The sequence below is a fragment of the Macaca thibetana genome, chromosome 5 (assembly GCF_024542745.1).
Source record: "Macaca thibetana thibetana isolate TM-01 chromosome 5, ASM2454274v1, whole genome shotgun sequence".
NCBI lineage: Eukaryota > Metazoa > Chordata > Mammalia > Primates > Cercopithecidae > Macaca > Macaca thibetana.
In genome coordinates this window covers 67,771,767-67,790,523 of record NC_065582.1, presented here as the reverse complement: position 1 = coordinate 67,790,523, position 18,757 = coordinate 67,771,767, and the positions used below count along the sequence as shown (strand labels likewise).

The following is an 18,757-nucleotide window of genomic DNA, read 5'->3' as shown; positions in this document are numbered from 1 at the left end:
TTGAGCCACCTAGAGAGCGAGGCGGTCCAAAGGCTGACTCTAAGCCTTTTAGGGAATTAAGCGGAATTAAACTTTGGCGACTATCATTTGGGCTGCCCAGCCTTTAGCTCTGGGACCTCTAGTTAGCTCAAGTGACTTTTTCCCAAGGTCTAAAATCTGGACCACGTTTTTCAGTATCTCCGATTCTCCGTTTTCTTATTTGTTAATAGGGACTAATAACTACAGTCAAACGGTTATTAGGATTAAATAATGTGCATAAATTAACACGGAGCTCACATAGTAAGTAATACAGTACTCAGGTGTCAGACTGTAGTAATATCATCTTAACATTTAGGCATTTATTCATAGTAACCAGAAATTGTGTTTTATGCTTTTTATTTTTCCTAATGAAGATGCAATTAAGTGCCACCTTGAACTACTGTTGATATATATATAATAAATATACAATGCATTACAAAATATTCAAATAGAGTCATTAATTTTTATCTATTTTTCCCCAAGCTGTGGCAGCCAACAAAAAATACAATGACATTCTAGTGACCTAGATATAATTATGTTCCTTTCAGAAGTAAAGTTTCTTTAAATATAGTAAAAACAATATGATCTTATTAAAATAAAATTCTCTTAACTATATATGTGCCTGTAACAAATTTTAATATTTATATACAAAGCTTGCACGTACCTAGTAAGTATAATAGCATATCATTAAGAAGCATTGTTTTCTAAAAAATTAGTGAGTCTGCCCTTCTTGAAACAAAGCTTATTTTCCATTATCTTTATGCCATTTTAAGACGTTTCAATATTTCTTTGAAATTAATAAATATGAATTAAGATTAATGTACAAAACTTCTGTAGCCTTAATGTCATATATGATAAAAAGAGATCATACTGGTGTAGGAAAATCTAAGATGGCATCACTATTTCTGCACTCTTCACGTGTAGCATGCTTGAATAGCTCCATGGTTACAGCATGTCTAGTTAAGATCCCCCGACTCTGTGTAAGCTCTTATTTCCCTGACTACAATTTATAGCACTGAGCCAAGTCCAGCATTTCCACAAACTGCAGCAGAGTCATAAAACATCACCAAGCAAAAGGAAAATCAGTTGCAAATCAATCCTATCTCCTAGAAAAAATAATTGGTAGGTTACTTCCACTAGCTGGCAACATACATAGTAACCAGGACACAAAGCAAGTACCAGTACTTGGGTTCTGGTCCCAGCTTTATAAAGTACTAGCATGTCCTCTTAATCGCAAAATTTCACTGAGAATCAGTTTTCTTATATGATTTGACAAACTTATACAACAGTTGTTAAGATCAAATAAGGTAATATATAAAAATACATTTTGAAACCTATAAAGCAGTTTATATATTTATGTGTTTATGTACCTTGTAATACATTTGCATATATTTTCATTTTCCACATATTACTTCTCAATTTAAAAATTAAAACAGCCACTTATCAAAAATTCATTAAAATCCTATTTAAATCATTCTATTTGTGTTTTAAAAATAAAAACTCTTTTAGAAAGTTCAACTTGGCAAAAGAAACAGAAGCATTACTTTAAAAAGCCATTATATCTCAAATATTTTTAGATATAAAAAAGCAATTGAAATTAAAGTATGTACACAGTTAACTTCTAATTCTGTTTTAAAATTTTTCATTTAAACAGACCACTTCTTTGGGACTTTACCTTATTTGTATTTCATGCTGCATCAAAGAATGAAATCAATGCATTTTGGTCATAACTGTCCAGAATTTCCAATAGAAGGGGTACTTTAGTTTTTACATTGGTGCCTTTGAACTTAAATTTATCTATGAAAAGATCAGTGATCATGCCTATAAAGAAAAAACATAAATTTCCTGTCAGTGATTAGTTATATTTAATTACACAGTATTTCACTAAAGTAATTGCTTGATAATCTATTTTTAAGCACCTGTAATTCCATTATTTAATGTACACAAACCTAAAAGCCATGATGTTTTTAGAAATATTCATTTTGGGGGGATTTTAAAATAAGTTTCAAGATATAAATAGTTTGCCTAATAACCCTCTTAACAATTGATTACAAGCTATTAATTCAGACAATCAACTACTGGTCATTTTTGAACTGCTATCAGTATATATAACATTACAACAAATGGTATCTTTTTTCTCCACCAAGCAGACCATTTTGACATAGTGTAGGCAGATTCTATTTTTAACAGCTTATCTGAATTAAAATATTCCATCTACATGTTGACCATTCTTGGGATTTGACTTGAAGGCAAATAGTCCTAAGTTCAAAGATCTGGGCAAATCATTTCGCCTTGAGTTTTCTCATATGTAAAATAGGAATTATTCAAGCTGTAAATCCTTTATCCAAAAAGCTTGATGCAAGATGTATTTCAGAATTTTTCCTATTTTAGGAAGATAATGAAAGGAATATACTATAGTATTAACCCCAAGGGGACTGAGTGGCAGCATTCAATAGCAAAACATAGTACTATTTCTGTCACAAAATATATGGATGAATATTTGCACTAAGTGGAATAAAAAAGATATAACTTCGGGCTGGGCACCGTGGCTCACTCCTGTAATCCCAGCACTTTGGGAGGCTAAGGTGGGCAGATCACGAAGTCAGGAGTTTAAAAGCAGCCTGGCCAATCTGGTGAAACCCCGTCTCTACTAAAAGTACAAAAAAATTAGCTGGGCATGGTGGCATGCACCTGTAATTCCAGCTACTCAGGAGGCTGAGGCAGGAAAATTGCTTGAACCCAGAGGGCAGAGGTGGCAGTGAGCCAAGATTGCACCACTGACTCCAGCCTGGGGACCAAGCAAGACTCTGTCTCAAAAAAAAAAAAAAACCTCCTGTCAGGTTAAGTCAAGTTTTGTTATTAAATTAATTCAGATTAAGTCAAGATTTTGCTGTCAAATTATTTATGAAAAAAACTTTGATTTACAAAGCTGTCTGGATTTTGCAATCAGTGATGTTATGTACAGCCAATCTCATGAGTTATTACAAGGATAAAAGAGATCATGTGCTTGCCATGTAATAAAGGTTAAGACATTAAATACAGCCACAGTTTGCGAGAAAGTCTCTGGATATGTAATAAGAAATTCAGTAGGCAGGCTTAAGGATCAGTGTGGACTAATGATACCAATTGGCTCTACAGTGACTATGGAAGACTTGGCATAGTGTAAAAGGCATGCATTTTGGAGTGAGAAGATTCTAATGCAGGCATTATCACTAGCTTGCTAGGTGACAACAAATTCCTTAGACTCAGATTTCAGTTAAAGTGTATGAAAAATGAAGATAATACCACTTAATGTTGCAGAGCTATTGTAAGGATTAAATATCTCACCTGATTATGAAGACAGTGTAAATAGTGTGCTATATACAACAGGTCTTATGTAAAGATTGCTAATAAAATTGTTTGTCTTAAGCTGTTTCTTCCTTCCTCACTCCTTCTTTCCCTCCCCTCACCTCCTTTACTCTGTTTCAATACAATTTGTGAAACATTCAACTTCTCACCACCAAAGTAAGTTTGGAATTGTAAATTGACACAACACGAATACTGTATATCCTTTATTAAATTTTGCCTTAAAATTTTTAAATGCTGCATTTTTATATTTCATAATAGCAACAAAACATGACAAATATTTGTGTGAAATACAGTCTAAGCTCTAAAGGTTCATAGATTACATTCATTTTATACCAGGTTTGTTCATATATATAGATTAATTCATCACGGTATACTTATTTCTTAATATACTTGTATTTTATCAAGTAAGAGAATTAAATATTAAAAGTGGCTTGACAAAAGACAGAAATATCCTGTGCAATAAATTGGTTGTCAACTGATTCATGACTGGTTCATGAATCATGACTGATGTAATCTTTTTATCTTTCTGCCCAGCTTCTCTTATATGATCCTTGGGAAATAGCCAGTTGAAAAGAAATATGGCAAGGTATTCTAGAATGGTCCACTAACCATAGAGTCTTTCAAGATGTGCAGGTTGCTTTTTGTATTCTTCCTGTAGGTGATCTGCCTCTTCTAGAATACAGCGATATTCTGGTATCAAAAAGTTCATATTTCCCTCATGAATCTGCAATTCCTTATTTAAAATTAAAAACAGAAGCACCTTAATATTCAAAATTCAATCCAATGTAATGTTAAAGTAACGATAATTTTAGAAATCCTGTGACTTAAAATAATAATCACCAGTCCACGACAACACATGTACTTACTTTTAGAGCATCAATTAACTGCACTTTCTTAGCCAAAAGCAACTGGTACTCCAGCTTTGGGTGGATTAGCTTTAAAGTGTGTTGGACTGATACTTCATTTATCTCTAGAAGGAGGTGACCAGATGCAGTTAGATAAATCACTTTGATCAGAAACATTAATAATGTAACAACAACACAAAATAAACATCAGAAAGAATTATTAATTTTGTTTGTTTCTTTACCGTATGATATGTTGAGGTTAATTTTCCTTTTTGTAGCTTCTTTAGAAAGCACATCTTTTAGGATGGAGATAGTAGAAATGTTGTCAGATTTAAAAACTCCCTCTCCTTTTCTATAAAATTAATATATTTTTTAAAAGAACAGCTGTAGCAGGAAATTGTCCAGTACATATATATTTTATGATTAGTACTTAGTGTATAGATTTCATTTGACTGTAGATTTCTTTTGTATACATATATCATTAAAGCAAATTTAAACATGTAATCCTTTACTATTATATTAATTCAGCTTCTGAATATACTCGTAAAACTAAAGATATATGCCTCCTAAAGATGTGACAATTTGTATAAAAACTTCATTTAAAACAACTTTTACCTTCACTTTTCACTAATATTTCCAACAGCCAACCTCATATATATACATATATAAAATGCACTTAGAATTGCTTACTTACATAGGCCGGGCGCGGTGGCTCAAGCCTGTAATCCCAGCACTTTGGGAGGCCGAGACGGGCGGATCACGAGGTCAGGAGATCGAGACCATCCTGGCTAACACGGTGAAACCCCGTCTCTACTAAAAAAATACAAAAAACTAGCCGGGCGAGGTGGCGGGCGCCTGTAGTCCCAGCTACTCGGGAGGCTGAGGCAGGAGAATGGCGCAAACCCGGGAGGCGGAGCTTGCAGTGAGCTGAGATCCGGCCACTGCACTCTAGCCTGGGTGACAGAGCGAGACTCCATCTCAAAAAAAAAAAAAAAAAAAAAAGAATTGCTTACTTACATAAGTGTGTTTTTCTTTCATGTAATCACACAAATTACAATGTGACTATATGCTTTATCCTTAAAAGAAATCTGATATCAAATATGTAAGAATGAAATCTGCTGTTTTTCATGCTCAGCATCCAATGCCACTGCTTATGGTCAGAGGACCGTTATTTTTCTTTTCTTTTTTTGAGACAGACTCTCACTCTGTTGCCAGGCTGGAATGCAGGGGCGCGATCTCGACTGACTGCAATCTCCACCTCCTGGGTTCAAGCGATTCTCCTGCCTCAGCCTCCCAAGTAGCTGGGATTACAGGCAGGCGCCACTACACCCAGCTAATTTTTTTGTATTTTTAGTAGCGATGGCATCCCACCATGTTGGCCAGGATGGTCTCGATCTCCAGGACTTGTGATCCGCCCGCCTTGGCCTCCCAAAGTGCTGGGATTACAGGCATGAGCCACCACGCCCAGCCAGGATCGTTATTTTTCTTTAGGGTACCACTCCTCTTTCTCTTGCCCTCTTCAGTCCATATAGTTTCAGTGGCATTGGTCTCAATCTATTTATGGGACTTCAGGAGGAAGCATTGAGCAGTACATTCCATACCCCTGACCACAGTGGTTCATGGCTTGACAATGATACTCAATCCTGGGATTTTTACTGGAGCTAGTGGGCAAGAGAAGTTCTATAGCAGCTGAAAATATATACAACTGGATTCTAGGAACTGCTGGTGGCCATAATACTGCATGGTAAAGCCAAGAAAAGATAAAAGCAGAACTGAACATGGGATAAAATCTTGATGACATCAATTAAGCCACTGATCCAGTTGTGCATGAGGCAGATTACTGCTAGACTTTTGAGTTATGTGAGATGATAAATTTATTTTATTTGGTTAAGCTGCTTGCATTTGATTCCTTTTTACGATGACCAAGTTTCCTAATTAATATATATCATCTTTCATATAGTTAATGCCTTTTCATTTGGTTTTCACACACACACAAATGATGTATGCCAACTAGCTATATGCAAATGATAATTGCTTTGGCCTGGTGTAGTGGCTCACGCCTGTAATCCCAGCACTTTGGGAGGCCAAGGCAGGCAGATCACTTGAGGTCAGGAGTTCAAGACCTCATGTTGGCCATGGTGAGACCTGTCTCTACTGAAAATACAAAAATTAGCCAGGCGTGGTAGCACACTCCTAAAATTCCAGCTGCTCAGGAGGCTAAGTCATGAGAATCACTTGAGCCTGGGAGGAGGAGGTTGCAGTGAGCCAAGATTGCGACACTGCACTCCAGCCTGGGCTGATGAGTAAGACCCTGTCTCAAAACAAACAAAAAAAAAAGATATTTTTTTTTCTAGAAATGAATAATACACTTACTACTTTGATCTCAATTGTGTTTTAGAAATCATGACATTTCTATTAGTCTTTAATCTTAACAGATGATCTTTAGTAAACACATAGTGCCAGGTACTATAGAATGACTCAAATGGTTATCTTCTTTTAATCATCATAACAATTCAATAAAGTAAGTGCTATTATTTTCATTCTTCAGAAAAGAAAACTGAAGCTCAGAGAGTTAAGCAACCAGCTAGGGTCACATAGCTGGTAAGTCACAGAGCCAGGATTCAAATCTAAGTACATCTGCCTGCAAAGCACATACGTCTACACTGCCTCCATACACATATATTTTATTCAGGCATCTGAAAAACATCTGTTGAGCATCTATTATGTGCAAAACTATGTTTTAGGTCCTTGGAGGCTACATACAAAAATATTTAAAATTAGACTGTCCACAAAAATAAAGTTTAACGCAGAGAAATAAGTTTATATAAAAATTATTAGGGGCCAGGCGTGGTGGCTCATGCCTGTAATCCCAGACTTTGGGAGGCCAAGGCAGGGAGATCATGAGGTCAAGAGATCGAGAACATCCTGGCCAACATGGTGAAACCCTATCTCTACTAAAAATACAAAAATTAGCTGGGCATGGTGGCACATGCCTGTAGTCCCAACTACTTGGGAGGCTGAGGCAGGAGAATCACTTGAACCCAGGAAGTGGAGGTTGCAGTGAGCCAAGATCGCGCCACGGCACTCCAGCCTGGTGACAGAGCGAGACTCTGTCTCAAAAAATATATAATAAAAAATAAAAAATAATTATATACTTTAAGCAGATAACAATAAATATCACAGACAAGTAAGAAAAAAATGCTATGGAAACAGAGAAGAGAATCAAGGAAGGCTTCAAAAATGTAGCTACTGCTGGGTACGGTAGCTTGCACCTATAATCCCAGCTACTGAGGAGGCTGAGGCAGGAGGATTACTTGAAGCCAGGAGTTTGAGACCAGCTTGGGCAACACAGTGTGACACTGTTTCTTAAAAAAAAAAAAAAGAAAAAGTAGCTATTAAGCTGGACCTTAAAGGATAAACAGTTTTGAATCTTAAGAAAAAATATTCAAAGCCACAGAATGATAAAGAGCAAAGGTGTGCTATTATAAAAGTATATAATATGCTAGGGGCATATTGAATTGTCTGCTATGATTAATGTGTGAGGTTCATTGTGGTACTTCAAAATGGGAGTAATTATTACAGGTTTAGACACAGATAAGCTTCCTTGGACGGTATAGTGAAAAACCTCCATAGAATGGATGTTAAAACCAATTAGATTTCTGAAGAGTTCTAAAAGGCTGAATTCCTGGTTCTAAAAGGCTGAATTCTGAGGTAAAATTATGTTTTTAGAACAATACTGTTATTATTTTAAAATAACAAGAGAAGCAAAAGGTATTCTACTTCTTGCTCCTGAGTTGAGAGAACTTAGGAGAATACCACAATTATATGCTTAGGGAAAGACCCTTAAGAGGCCAGAGAAAGAATAATGAGCTCTCTCCCAGACAACACAAAGCAAAACAAAAACAAAAACACACACACACAGAAAACAAAAACAACCTACAGGCCAGGTGTGGTGGCTCACACCTATAATCCCAGCACTTTGGGAGGCCAAGGCAGGAGGATTGCTTGAGCTCAGGAGTTTGAGACCAGCTTGACCAACATGGTGAAACCCTGTCTCTACAGAAAATAAAAAAATTAGCTGGGCATGTTGGTGAATGCCTGTGGTCCCAGCTACTCAGGAGGCTGAGGTGGCTGGATCACTTGAGCCTGGGAGGTCGAGGCTGCAGTAAGCCAAGATCATGCCACTGCACTCTAACCTGGGTGACAGAATGAGAGCCTGTCTCAAAACAAACCAAAGGAACAAACAAAAAACAACCTACAGATGTGAGAAAGAATGAAAAAGGAAAGACTCTGAAGAAGCAGGAGGATCCAAGCTCAATGGGTAGATGTAGAGAAATTAGCCTTGCCCAAGAAGTAGGCCATTTCACATTCAGAGACAGGTTAAAAAAAAAAGGAAAAGTTTAGCTTCTACTATATTGAGAAGTTGAGAGGAATTACTGGAGCTTATAGAAGATGAGTTAGAGGTAATGGTGGAGGAGCGACGGGTGTAACTAGAAGCTTGAGAAGAGTGTAAAACAATATAATGACCTCCAAACTGTATCAGAATAGCTGCCAAAAGCCTGCATTTTCTAAGCCCTAAACTTCTAAGCCATGTTATATTTGTGCATAAAGAAATTCAACTGGAGTTTTTATTGGAATTAGGATAAATATTCAAATCAATTTGGGTAGGACTGTCATCTTTTACAATGTCTTCATATTGATGACTATAGAATATATTACTCCATTTAATCAAGTCATTTATGTCAATAAAATCTTACAGTTTTCGTCATGTAACTTCTACATATTTCTGATTAAGAATATGCCTACAGATTTTATCTGGCTATTTTGTTATTGTTATTGCTACTCTGAAAGGGTCTTTTAAAATAATTTATTTTCTCACTAGTTATTGTTATTGTTGGGAACTTAAGAAATGTATTGATCTTTGCATATACATCTTTACTCAATCCCTTTCCAAACTTACTAATTTGATTTGTTTTTCAATAGATTATCTTGAACAGTATAGATTTTCAATCAGATTACTCACAAATAACTCCTAACTTAAAGGAAAATTTAGAAGCTACATTTATATAAAATGACACTTGTGAACCAGTAATAAGTTTGATTTACCTGTAGATACTTTCAAGTTGTGTATCTAGAAAGGTGTTCTGAAAGTAAAATGTCACACATTCTCCTGCTGGAGGTTTTTCTGGAACTTCAGGCAGACAAAAAACCACCCAGGAGTGAACTTCAGCAAAACTGAACTGGCCTGTTAGAGTCAGTGTATTCATGGGTCTGTAATACAATAGTAGAGGCACATATTTATGTGTGGGAATACATGAAGGTATTATCTGTACACATTAATAAGCAGAATTTTGTAATATTTGTTAAATAAATATAAATGAAAACATTCAATTTTCTCAGATTAATCTTATACGTAAAATAAATGAACATTTCAATTTCATGAAAAAAATCGAACACTTACCTATACCTGCACCTGTGCTAAGTATCAGTTAACTGATATATGTAAACAGGTTTTATTCATTATAACATGTTTTCAAATAAAATTCCATTTATTTGGGAATATTTCATTTTTAAAAAGTTTATTTTTTTTTTTATTTTTATAGAGATGAGGTCTTACTATGTTGCCCAGGCTGGTCTCGAACTCTAGGGCTCAAGCAATCCACCTCCCTTGGCTTCCCAAAGTGCTCAGATTACAGGTGTGAGCCACCATGCCCAGCCCTCATTTTAAAAAAGCTTATCTAGTATTTCTACTACATAAACTACAAAACATACTTATACAAGAATCTCCTTAGGGAAATAATCAGTATAGTGTGAAGGCAAAGAATTGGGCTTTTGAGTAAGACAGGCATGGGTTGTTCCATTATTTACTAGCTCTGTGCCATTGGACAACTTACAGAATAATACCTTCTATCTTCCCGAAATATGGGATCATACTTTGTATCTTGCAAAAGCACACACTAAAGTAACATAAAAAAAACTGTAAAATAAATCAAATTTAAAATAAATCAGATGGATAATTATAAAGAGTTAAGAAAATGCAATTTATGAAATGAAAAGTTCAGACCAATCCTCTCATTTGCAGATGAAAAAACTAAAACCTAGAGACTAAATTAAATTATACCCCCAAGTCAGACAGGAACAGATTGTAATCCAAGTCTCTTGATTACCAATTTGCTGTTCTTTCTAGCACACCATGCCGCCTCCATTAATACAACCTTGACTTTTAATGTTTTCCAAAAATCTTCGTTAGGAATAGTCTGCCTTACATCTTATTTAAATTATATATTTTAAATTATAGGCAGCAATACAAAGAACATGGGTTTTGGCTTAAATTCATAGCTTTAGTCCCTTTATGAGCAAGTTACTTACTTTTCTAAGCCTCCATTTCTCATTTATAAAATGGAGACATTATTACCTGTCTTGCTATAAGATTTAAATACTACATAAGCTCCCAGCATAATACATGGCACAAAGAAAGTAATCAGTAACTGTTCCTCTCTTTCCCTTCTCTTTAAGCCCATGTTCTGAAAAACTACAAAAAGGTGGATGCCTAAGTTGGCATGGAAATAAAAGGCACTATCACAACCAATTGCTTTATCAGTATTCCCTAAGAAGAAATATAAAGGAAATATAATATTTGAGGCTAATACAATGAGGTCCTATTCACAGAGAACAATTATACTATCTAAAGGTTAAATGGGGGGGGGGGGGCGTGCCCAAGATGGCCAAATAGGAGCAGCTCCAGTCTCCAGCTCCCAGCGTGAGCGACACAGAAGACGGGTGATTTCTGCATTTTCAACTGAGGTACCGGGTTCATCTCACTGGGGCGTGTCGGACAGTTGGCGCTGGTCCACAGGTGCAGCCTGACCAGTGAGAGCTGAAGCAGGGAGAGGCATCGCCTCACCTGGGAAGTGCAAGGGGGAAGGGAATTCCTTTTCCTAGCCAAAGGATATTGAGACACACAACACCTGGAAAATCGAGTAACTCCCACCCTAATACTGAGCTTTACCAAGGGTCTTAGCAAACGGCACACCAGGAGATTATATCCCACACCTGGCCCAGAGGGTCCCACGCCCATGGAGCCTCCCTCATTGCTAGCACAGCAGTCTGAGATCTAACTGCAAGGTGGCAGCGAGGCTGGGGGAGGGGTGCCCGCCATTGCTGAGGCTTAAGTAGGTAAGCAAAGCTGCCGGGAAGCTTGAATTGGGTGGAGCCCACCACAGCTCAAGGATGCCAGCCTGCCTCTGTAGAATCCTCTTCTGGGGACAGGGCATAGCTAAACAAAAAGCAGCAGAAACCTTGGCAGAGGTAAATGGCCCTCACTGACAACTTTGAAGAGAGCAGTGGATCTCTCAGCACAGAGGTTGAGATCTGAGAGTGGACAGACTGCCTGTCAAGTGGGTCCCTGACCCCTGAGTAGCCTAACTGGGAGACATCCCCCACTAGGTGCAGACTGACACCTCACACCTCACACGGCAGGGTACACCCCTGAGACAAAGCTTCCAGAGCAAGAATCAGACAGCAACACTCGCTGCTCAGCAAGATTCTATCTTCTGCAGCCTCCACTGCTGATACCCAGGCAAACAGGGTCTGGAGTGGACCTCAAGCAAACTCCAACAGACCTACAGCTGAGGGTCCTGACTGTTAGAAGGAAAACTAACAAACAGAAAGGACACCCACACCAAAATCCCATCAGTACATCACCATCATCAAAGACCAAAGGCAGATAAAACCACAAAGATGGGGAAAACGCAGGGCAGAAAAGCTGGAAATTCAAAAAATCAGAGTGCATCTCCCCCTCCAAAGGAATGCAGCTCATCGCCAGCAACGGAACAAAGCTGGACGGAGAATGACTTTGATGAGTCGAGAGAAGAAGGCTTCAGTCGATCAAACTTCTCAGAGCTAAAGGAGGAATTACGTAACCAGCACAAAGAAACTAAAAACCTTGAAAAAAGAATGGATGAATGGATAACTAGAATAATCAATGCAAAGAAGACCTTAAAAGAACTGATAGAGATGAAAACCATAACACAAGAACTATGTGACAAATGCACAAGCTTCAGTAACTGACTCGATCAACTGGAAGAAAGAGTATCAGCGATTGAAGATCAAATGAATGAAATGAAGCAAGAAGAGAAGTGTAGAGAAAAAAAGAGTACAAAGAAATGAACAAAGCCTCCAAGAAATATGAGATTATGTGAAAAGACTAAATCTACATCTGATTGGTGTGCCTGAAAGTGAGGGGGAAAATGGAACCAAGTTGGAAAACACTCTGCAGGATATCATCCAGGAGAATTTCCCCAATCTAGTGAGGCAGGCCAACATTCAAATTCAGGAAATACAGAGAACGCCACAAAGATACTCCTCAAGAAGAGCAACTCCAAGACACATAATTGTCAGATTCACCAAAGTTGAAATTAAGGAAAAAATGTTAAGGGCAGCCACAGAGAAAGGTCGGGTTACACACAAAGGAAAGCCCATTGGACTAATAGCAGATCTCTCGGCAGAAACTCTACAAGCCAGAAGAGAGTGGGGGCCAATATTCAACATTCTTAAAGAAAAGAATTTTCAAACCAGAATTTCATATCCAGCCAAACTAAGTTTCATAAGTGAAGGAGAAATAAAATTCTTTACAGACAGGCAAATGCTTAGAGATTCTGTCACCACCAGGCCTGCCCTACAAGAGATCCTGAAGGAAGCACTAAACATGGAAAGGAACAACCAGTACCAGCCATTGCAAAAACATGTCAAAATGTAAAGTCCATCGATGCTAGGAAGAAACTGCATCAATTTGCAAGCAAAATAACCAGCTAAAATCATAATGACAAGATCAAATTCACACATAACAATATTAATCTTCAATGTAAATGGACTAAATGGTCCAATTAAAAGACACAGACTGGCAAATTGGATGAAGAGTCAAGACCCATCAGTTTGCTGTATTCAGGAGACCCATCTCACATGCAGAGACACACATAGGCTCAAAATAAAGGGATGGAGGAAGATCTACCAAGCAAATGGAAAACAAAAAAAAGCAGCGTTGCAATCCTAGTCTCTGATAAAACAGACTTTAAACCATCAAAGATCAAAAGAGACAAAGAAGGCCATTACATAATGGTAAAGGGATCAATTCAACAGGAAGAGCTAACTATCCTAAATATATATGCACCCAATACAGGAGCACCCAGATTCATAAAGCAAGTCCTTAGAGACTTACAAAGAGACTTAGACTCCTATACAATAATAATGGGAGACTTCAACAACCCCACTGTCAACATTAGACAGATCAATGGGACAGAAAGTTAACAAGGATATCCAGGAATTGAACTCAACTCTGCACCAAGCGGACCTAATAGACATCTACAGAACTCTCTACCCCAAATCAACAGAATATACATTCGTCTCAGCACCACATCACACTTATTCCAAAATTGACCACATAATTGGAAGTAAACCACTCCTCAGCAAATGTAAAAGAACAGAAATCATAACAAAATGTCTCTCAGACTACAGTGCAATCAAATTAGAACTCAGGACTAAGAAAATCAAACAAAACCGCTCAACTACATGGAAACTGAACAACCTTGCTCCTGAATGACTACTGGGTACAGAACGAAATGAAGGCAGAAATAAAGATGTTCTTTGAAACCAATGAGAACAAAGATACAACACACCAGAATCTCTGGGACACATGTTAAGCAGTGTGTAGAGGGAAATTTACAGCACTAAATGCCCACAAGAGAAAGCAGGAAAGATCTAAAATTGACACTCTAACATCACAATTAAAAGAACTAGAGAAGCAAGAGCAAACATATTCAAAAGCTAGCAGAAGGCAAGAAATAACTGAGATCGGCCGGGCGCGGTGGCTCAAGCCTGTAATCCCAGCACTTTGGGAGGCCGAGGCGGGTGGATCACGAGGTCAGGAGATCGAGACCATCCTGGCTAACATGGTGAAACCCCGTCTCTACTAAAAATACAAAAAACTAGCCGGGCGTGGTGGCGGGCGCCTGTAGTCCCAGCTACTCGGAGGCTGAGGCAGGAGAATGGCGTGAACCTGGGAGGCGGAGCTTGCAGTGAGCCGAGATCTCGCCACTGCACTCCAGCCTGGGTGACACAGCGCGAGACTCCGTCTCAAAAAAAAAAAAAAAAAAAAAAAAAAGAAATAACTGAGATCAGAGCAGAACTGAAGGAGATAGAGACACAAAAAACCCTCCAAAAAAATCAATGAATCCAGGAGCTGGTTTTTTGAAAAGATCAACAAAATTGATAGACCGCTATCAAGACTAATAAAGAAAAGAGAGAAGAATCAAATAGATACAATAAAAAATGATAAAGGCGATATCACCGCTGACCCCACAGAAATACAAACTACCATCAGAGAATACTATAAACACCACTACGTGAATAAACTAGAAAACCTAGAAGAAATGGATAAATTCCTGGACACTTACACTCTCCCAAGACTAAACCAGGAAGAAGTTGAATCCCTGAATAGACCAATAGCAGGCTCTGAAATTGAGGCAATAATTAATAGCCTACCAACCAAAAAAAGTCCAAGACCAGACAGATTCACAGCCAAATTCTACCAGAGGTACAAGGAGGAGTTGGTACCATTCCTTCTGAACCTATTCCAATCAATAGAAAAAGAGGGAATCCTCCCTAACTCATTTTACAAGGCCAACATCATCCTGATACCAAAGGCTGACAGAGATACAACAAAAAAAGAGAATTTTAGACCAATATCCCTGATGAACATCGATGCAAAAATCCTCAATAAAATACTGGCAAACCGAATCCAGCAGTACATCAAAAAGCTTATCCACCATGATCAAGTGGGCTTCATCCCTGGGATGCAAGGCTGGTTCAACATTCGCAAATCAATAAACGTAATCCAGCATATAAACAGAACCAAAGACAAAAACAACATGATTATCTCAAGAGATGCAGAAAAAGCCTTTGACAAAATTCAACAGCCCTTCATGCTAAAAATTCTCAATAAATTCGGTATTGATGCAATGTATCTCAAAATAATAAGAGCTATTTATGACAAACCCACAGCCAATATCATACTGAATGGGCAAAAACTGGAAGCATTCCCTTTGAAAACTGGCACAAGACAGGGATGCCCTCTCTCACAACTCCTATTCAAAATAGTGTTGGAAGTTCTGGCTGGGGCAATCAGGCAAGAGAAAGAAATCAAGGGTATTCAGTTAGGAAAAGAAGAAGTCAAATGGTCCCTGTTTGCAGATGACATGATTGTATATTTAGAAAACCCCATTGTCTCAGCCCAAAATCTCCTTAAGCTGACAAGCAACTTCAGCAAAGTCTCAGGATACAAAATCAATGTGCAAAAATCACAAGCATTCTTATACACCAGTAACAGACAAACAGAAAGCCAAATCATGAATGAACTCCCATTCACAATAGCTTCAAAGAGAATAAAATACCTAGAAATCCAACTTACAAGGGATGTAAAGGACCTCTTCAAGGAGAACTACAAACCACTGCTCAGTGAAATAAAAGAGGACACAAACAAATGGAAGAACATACCATGCTCATGGATAGGAAGAATCAATATTGTGAAAATGGCCATACTGCCCAAGGTAATTTATAGATTCAATACCATCCCCATTAAGCTACCAATGACTTTCTTCACAGAATTGGAAAAAACTGCTTTACAGTTCATATGGAACCAAAAAAGAGCCCGCATCTCCAAGACAATCCTAAGCCAAAAGAACAAAGCTGGAGGCATCATGCTACCTGACTTCAAACTATACTACAAGGATACAGTAACCAAAACAGCATGGTACTGGTACCAAAACAGAGATATAGACCAATGGAACAGAACAGAGCCCTCAGAAATAATACCACACATCTACAGCCATCTGATCTTTGATAAACCTGACAAAAACAAGAAATGGGGAAAGGATTCCCTATTTAATAAATGGTGCTGCGAAAATTGGCTAGCCATAAGTAGAAAGCTGAAACTGGATCCTTTCCTTACTCCTTATATGAAAATTAATTCAAGATGGATTAGAGACTTAAATGTTAGACCTAAAACCATAAAAACCCTAGAAGAAAACCTAGGGAATACCATTCAGGACATAGGCATGGGCAAGGACTTCATGTCTAAAACACCAAGAGCAACGGCAACAAAAGCCAAAACTGACAAATGGGATCTAATTAAACTAAAGAGCTTCTGCACAGCAAAAGAAACTACCATCAGAGTGAACAGGCAACCTACAGAATGGGAGAAAATTTTTGCAATCTACTTGTCTGACAAAGGACTAATATCCAGAACCTATAAAGAACTCAATCAAATTTACAAGAAAAAAACAAACAACCCCATCAAAAAGTGGGCAAAGGATATGAACAGACAGTTCTCAAAAGAAGACATTCATACAGCCAACAGACACATGAAAAAATGCTCATCATCACTCGCCATCAGAGAAATGCAAATCAAAACCACAATGAGATACCATCTCACACCAGTTAGAATGGCAATCATTAAAAAATCAGGAAACAACAGGTGCTGGAAAGGATGTGGAGAAATAGGAACACTTTTACACTGTTGGTGGGACTGTAAACTAGTTCAACCATTGTGGAAAACAGTGTGGCGATTCCACAAGGATCTGGAACTAGAAATACCATTTGACCCAGCCATCCCATTACTGGGGATATACCCAAAGGATTATAGGTCATGCTGCTATAAAGACACATGCACACGTATGTTTATTGCGGCACTATTCACAATAGCAAAGACTTGGAATCAACCCAAAGGTCCATCAGTGACAGACTGGATTAAGAAAATGTGGCACATATACACCATGGAATACTATGCAGCCATAAAAAAGGATGAGTTCATGTCCTTTGTAGGGACATGGATGCAGCTGGAAACCATCATTCTCAGCAAACTGTCGCAAGAACAGAAAACCAAATACCGCATGTTCTCACTCATAGGTGGGAATTGAACAATGAGATCACTTGGACACAGGAAGGGGGTCATCACACACAGGGTCCTATTGTGGGGAGGGGGGAGCGAGGAGGGAGAGCATTAGGAGATATACCTAATGTAAATGACGAGTTAATGGGTACAGCACACCAACATGGCACATGTATACATATGTAACAAACCTGCACATTGTGCACATGTACCCTAGAACTTAAAGTATAATAATAAAAAAAAGGTTAAACAGTATTTGCTCTCACATTAAGTATCTGAGAAAGAGAACTGCTATTCCAATAATCCCAGAATAGTAATATACGAGAAAGATGGAAAAGTACAACTCAAACTAGCCTGTAAAATAAAACAAATAATCTTATATTTATTAGAAATATTAAATCTATAATATTTAAACTATTTAATTTTTAAAAGTAGAACTTGCTAACAGAATTTACACTATAAAAATAAAAAACAGGTCTATTTGAATTGTGTAATATCCTAAAAAGAAACTGCTCTTTCCTTTGTCCTACCTGTCATGATCAATAAAGTGAGTTCTTTGATGGAGTGAAAGAGGTTTGATGTGGTATTGGCGGACCTGACAGGTTTTGGGTTGAATTCTTGGAGTCACATATGCTTGTAGTGTGCCATACTGGCCTTCAATTGAGCGAATCTGATTCAACAGAAAAAAGAAAACAAAATAAGAATATTTAGCAGCAAAACATATCTTTAAAACGTTCAACACAAGTTATCAAGTACTTAAAATTTACTAAGATGTGAAGACCTAATTTAAGAGGAGTTGGAAAGCTGTCTAGCTTCTTTCTCCTGTCCCACTCTGTTCCAATTCACGGGACAGATTGTAGTACCTCTTGTACTACACAAAGGTAACTTCTCTAATCTAATTAATACTTTAACTCATACTTTTCATGGCATGAGGGGGAAAACATCAAAATTTGACCTAAGTGGGAAACATTAAAAAGTTTAAGTAAGATGTTTTGCAAATGTTGCCCTGTGAATATTGCTGACAAGGAAGAGGATAAAAAAACATAATAAGTAAAACTATAGAAGGAAAACAAAAAATAGATCTGATAAACCTATATTTTGGTGTTAAGTTTTAAAGAGTAATAAGCTCATATTGGCAGAGATTTTTTTCCACAAGAAAAAGAGCTTTAATATAGAACATAATAACTTTATATGAAAAAGTATTTTGTAATAATCAGCATAACAATTAATATTCCTTATTTACAAATTCAAACAATAAAGAAAAATCTGGACAAACATGTAAGTCACCTGAAATCCTCCCACCCCAGATGATCATTATTACTACTTTGGTAGTTATGCTTTCATATGTCTCTCCACGTACAGGTACAAAAAAAGAGTATTTAGCACATAGCTGTTATTATAAAAATCTATTGACAGAAAAAATGTTTCAAATAACTTAATTATTGACATTCTGTGAAAATAGAGATGCATACCTATAATCTAATTATGGCATATTTGAACTGGAAATTCTTTTGGGCTATTTTGAATATAACTGGCTGGAAATCCTGAGAATTCAACATACTTAACAGGAAATAGTAATTCACTGAGCTGGGAAGATCTAATT

The 18,757-nt window shown here is 37.5% G+C and overlaps 2 protein-coding genes across 2 annotated transcripts in view; one reads left to right on the top strand and one right to left on the bottom strand.

Annotated features, from left to right (window-relative positions):
• LOC126955751 (signal peptidase complex subunit 2-like) overlaps positions 1 to 18,757 on the top strand; it is a 705,796-nt gene that overhangs the window by 429,610 nt on the left and 257,429 nt on the right. The window lies entirely within an intron of this gene.
• The window catches only part of BBS7 (Bardet-Biedl syndrome 7), a 55,301-nt gene continuing 36,862 nt past the window's right edge, over positions 319 to 18,757 (bottom strand). The window contains 6 exon segments of the mRNA XM_050792630.1: positions 319 to 1,839; positions 3,976 to 4,099; positions 4,233 to 4,336; positions 4,454 to 4,563; positions 9,318 to 9,482; positions 17,685 to 17,824. Coding sequence (XP_050648587.1) covers positions 1,706 to 1,839; positions 3,976 to 4,099; positions 4,233 to 4,336; positions 4,454 to 4,563; positions 9,318 to 9,482; positions 17,685 to 17,824 — 777 coding nt within the window. The 3' untranslated portion in view covers positions 319 to 1,705.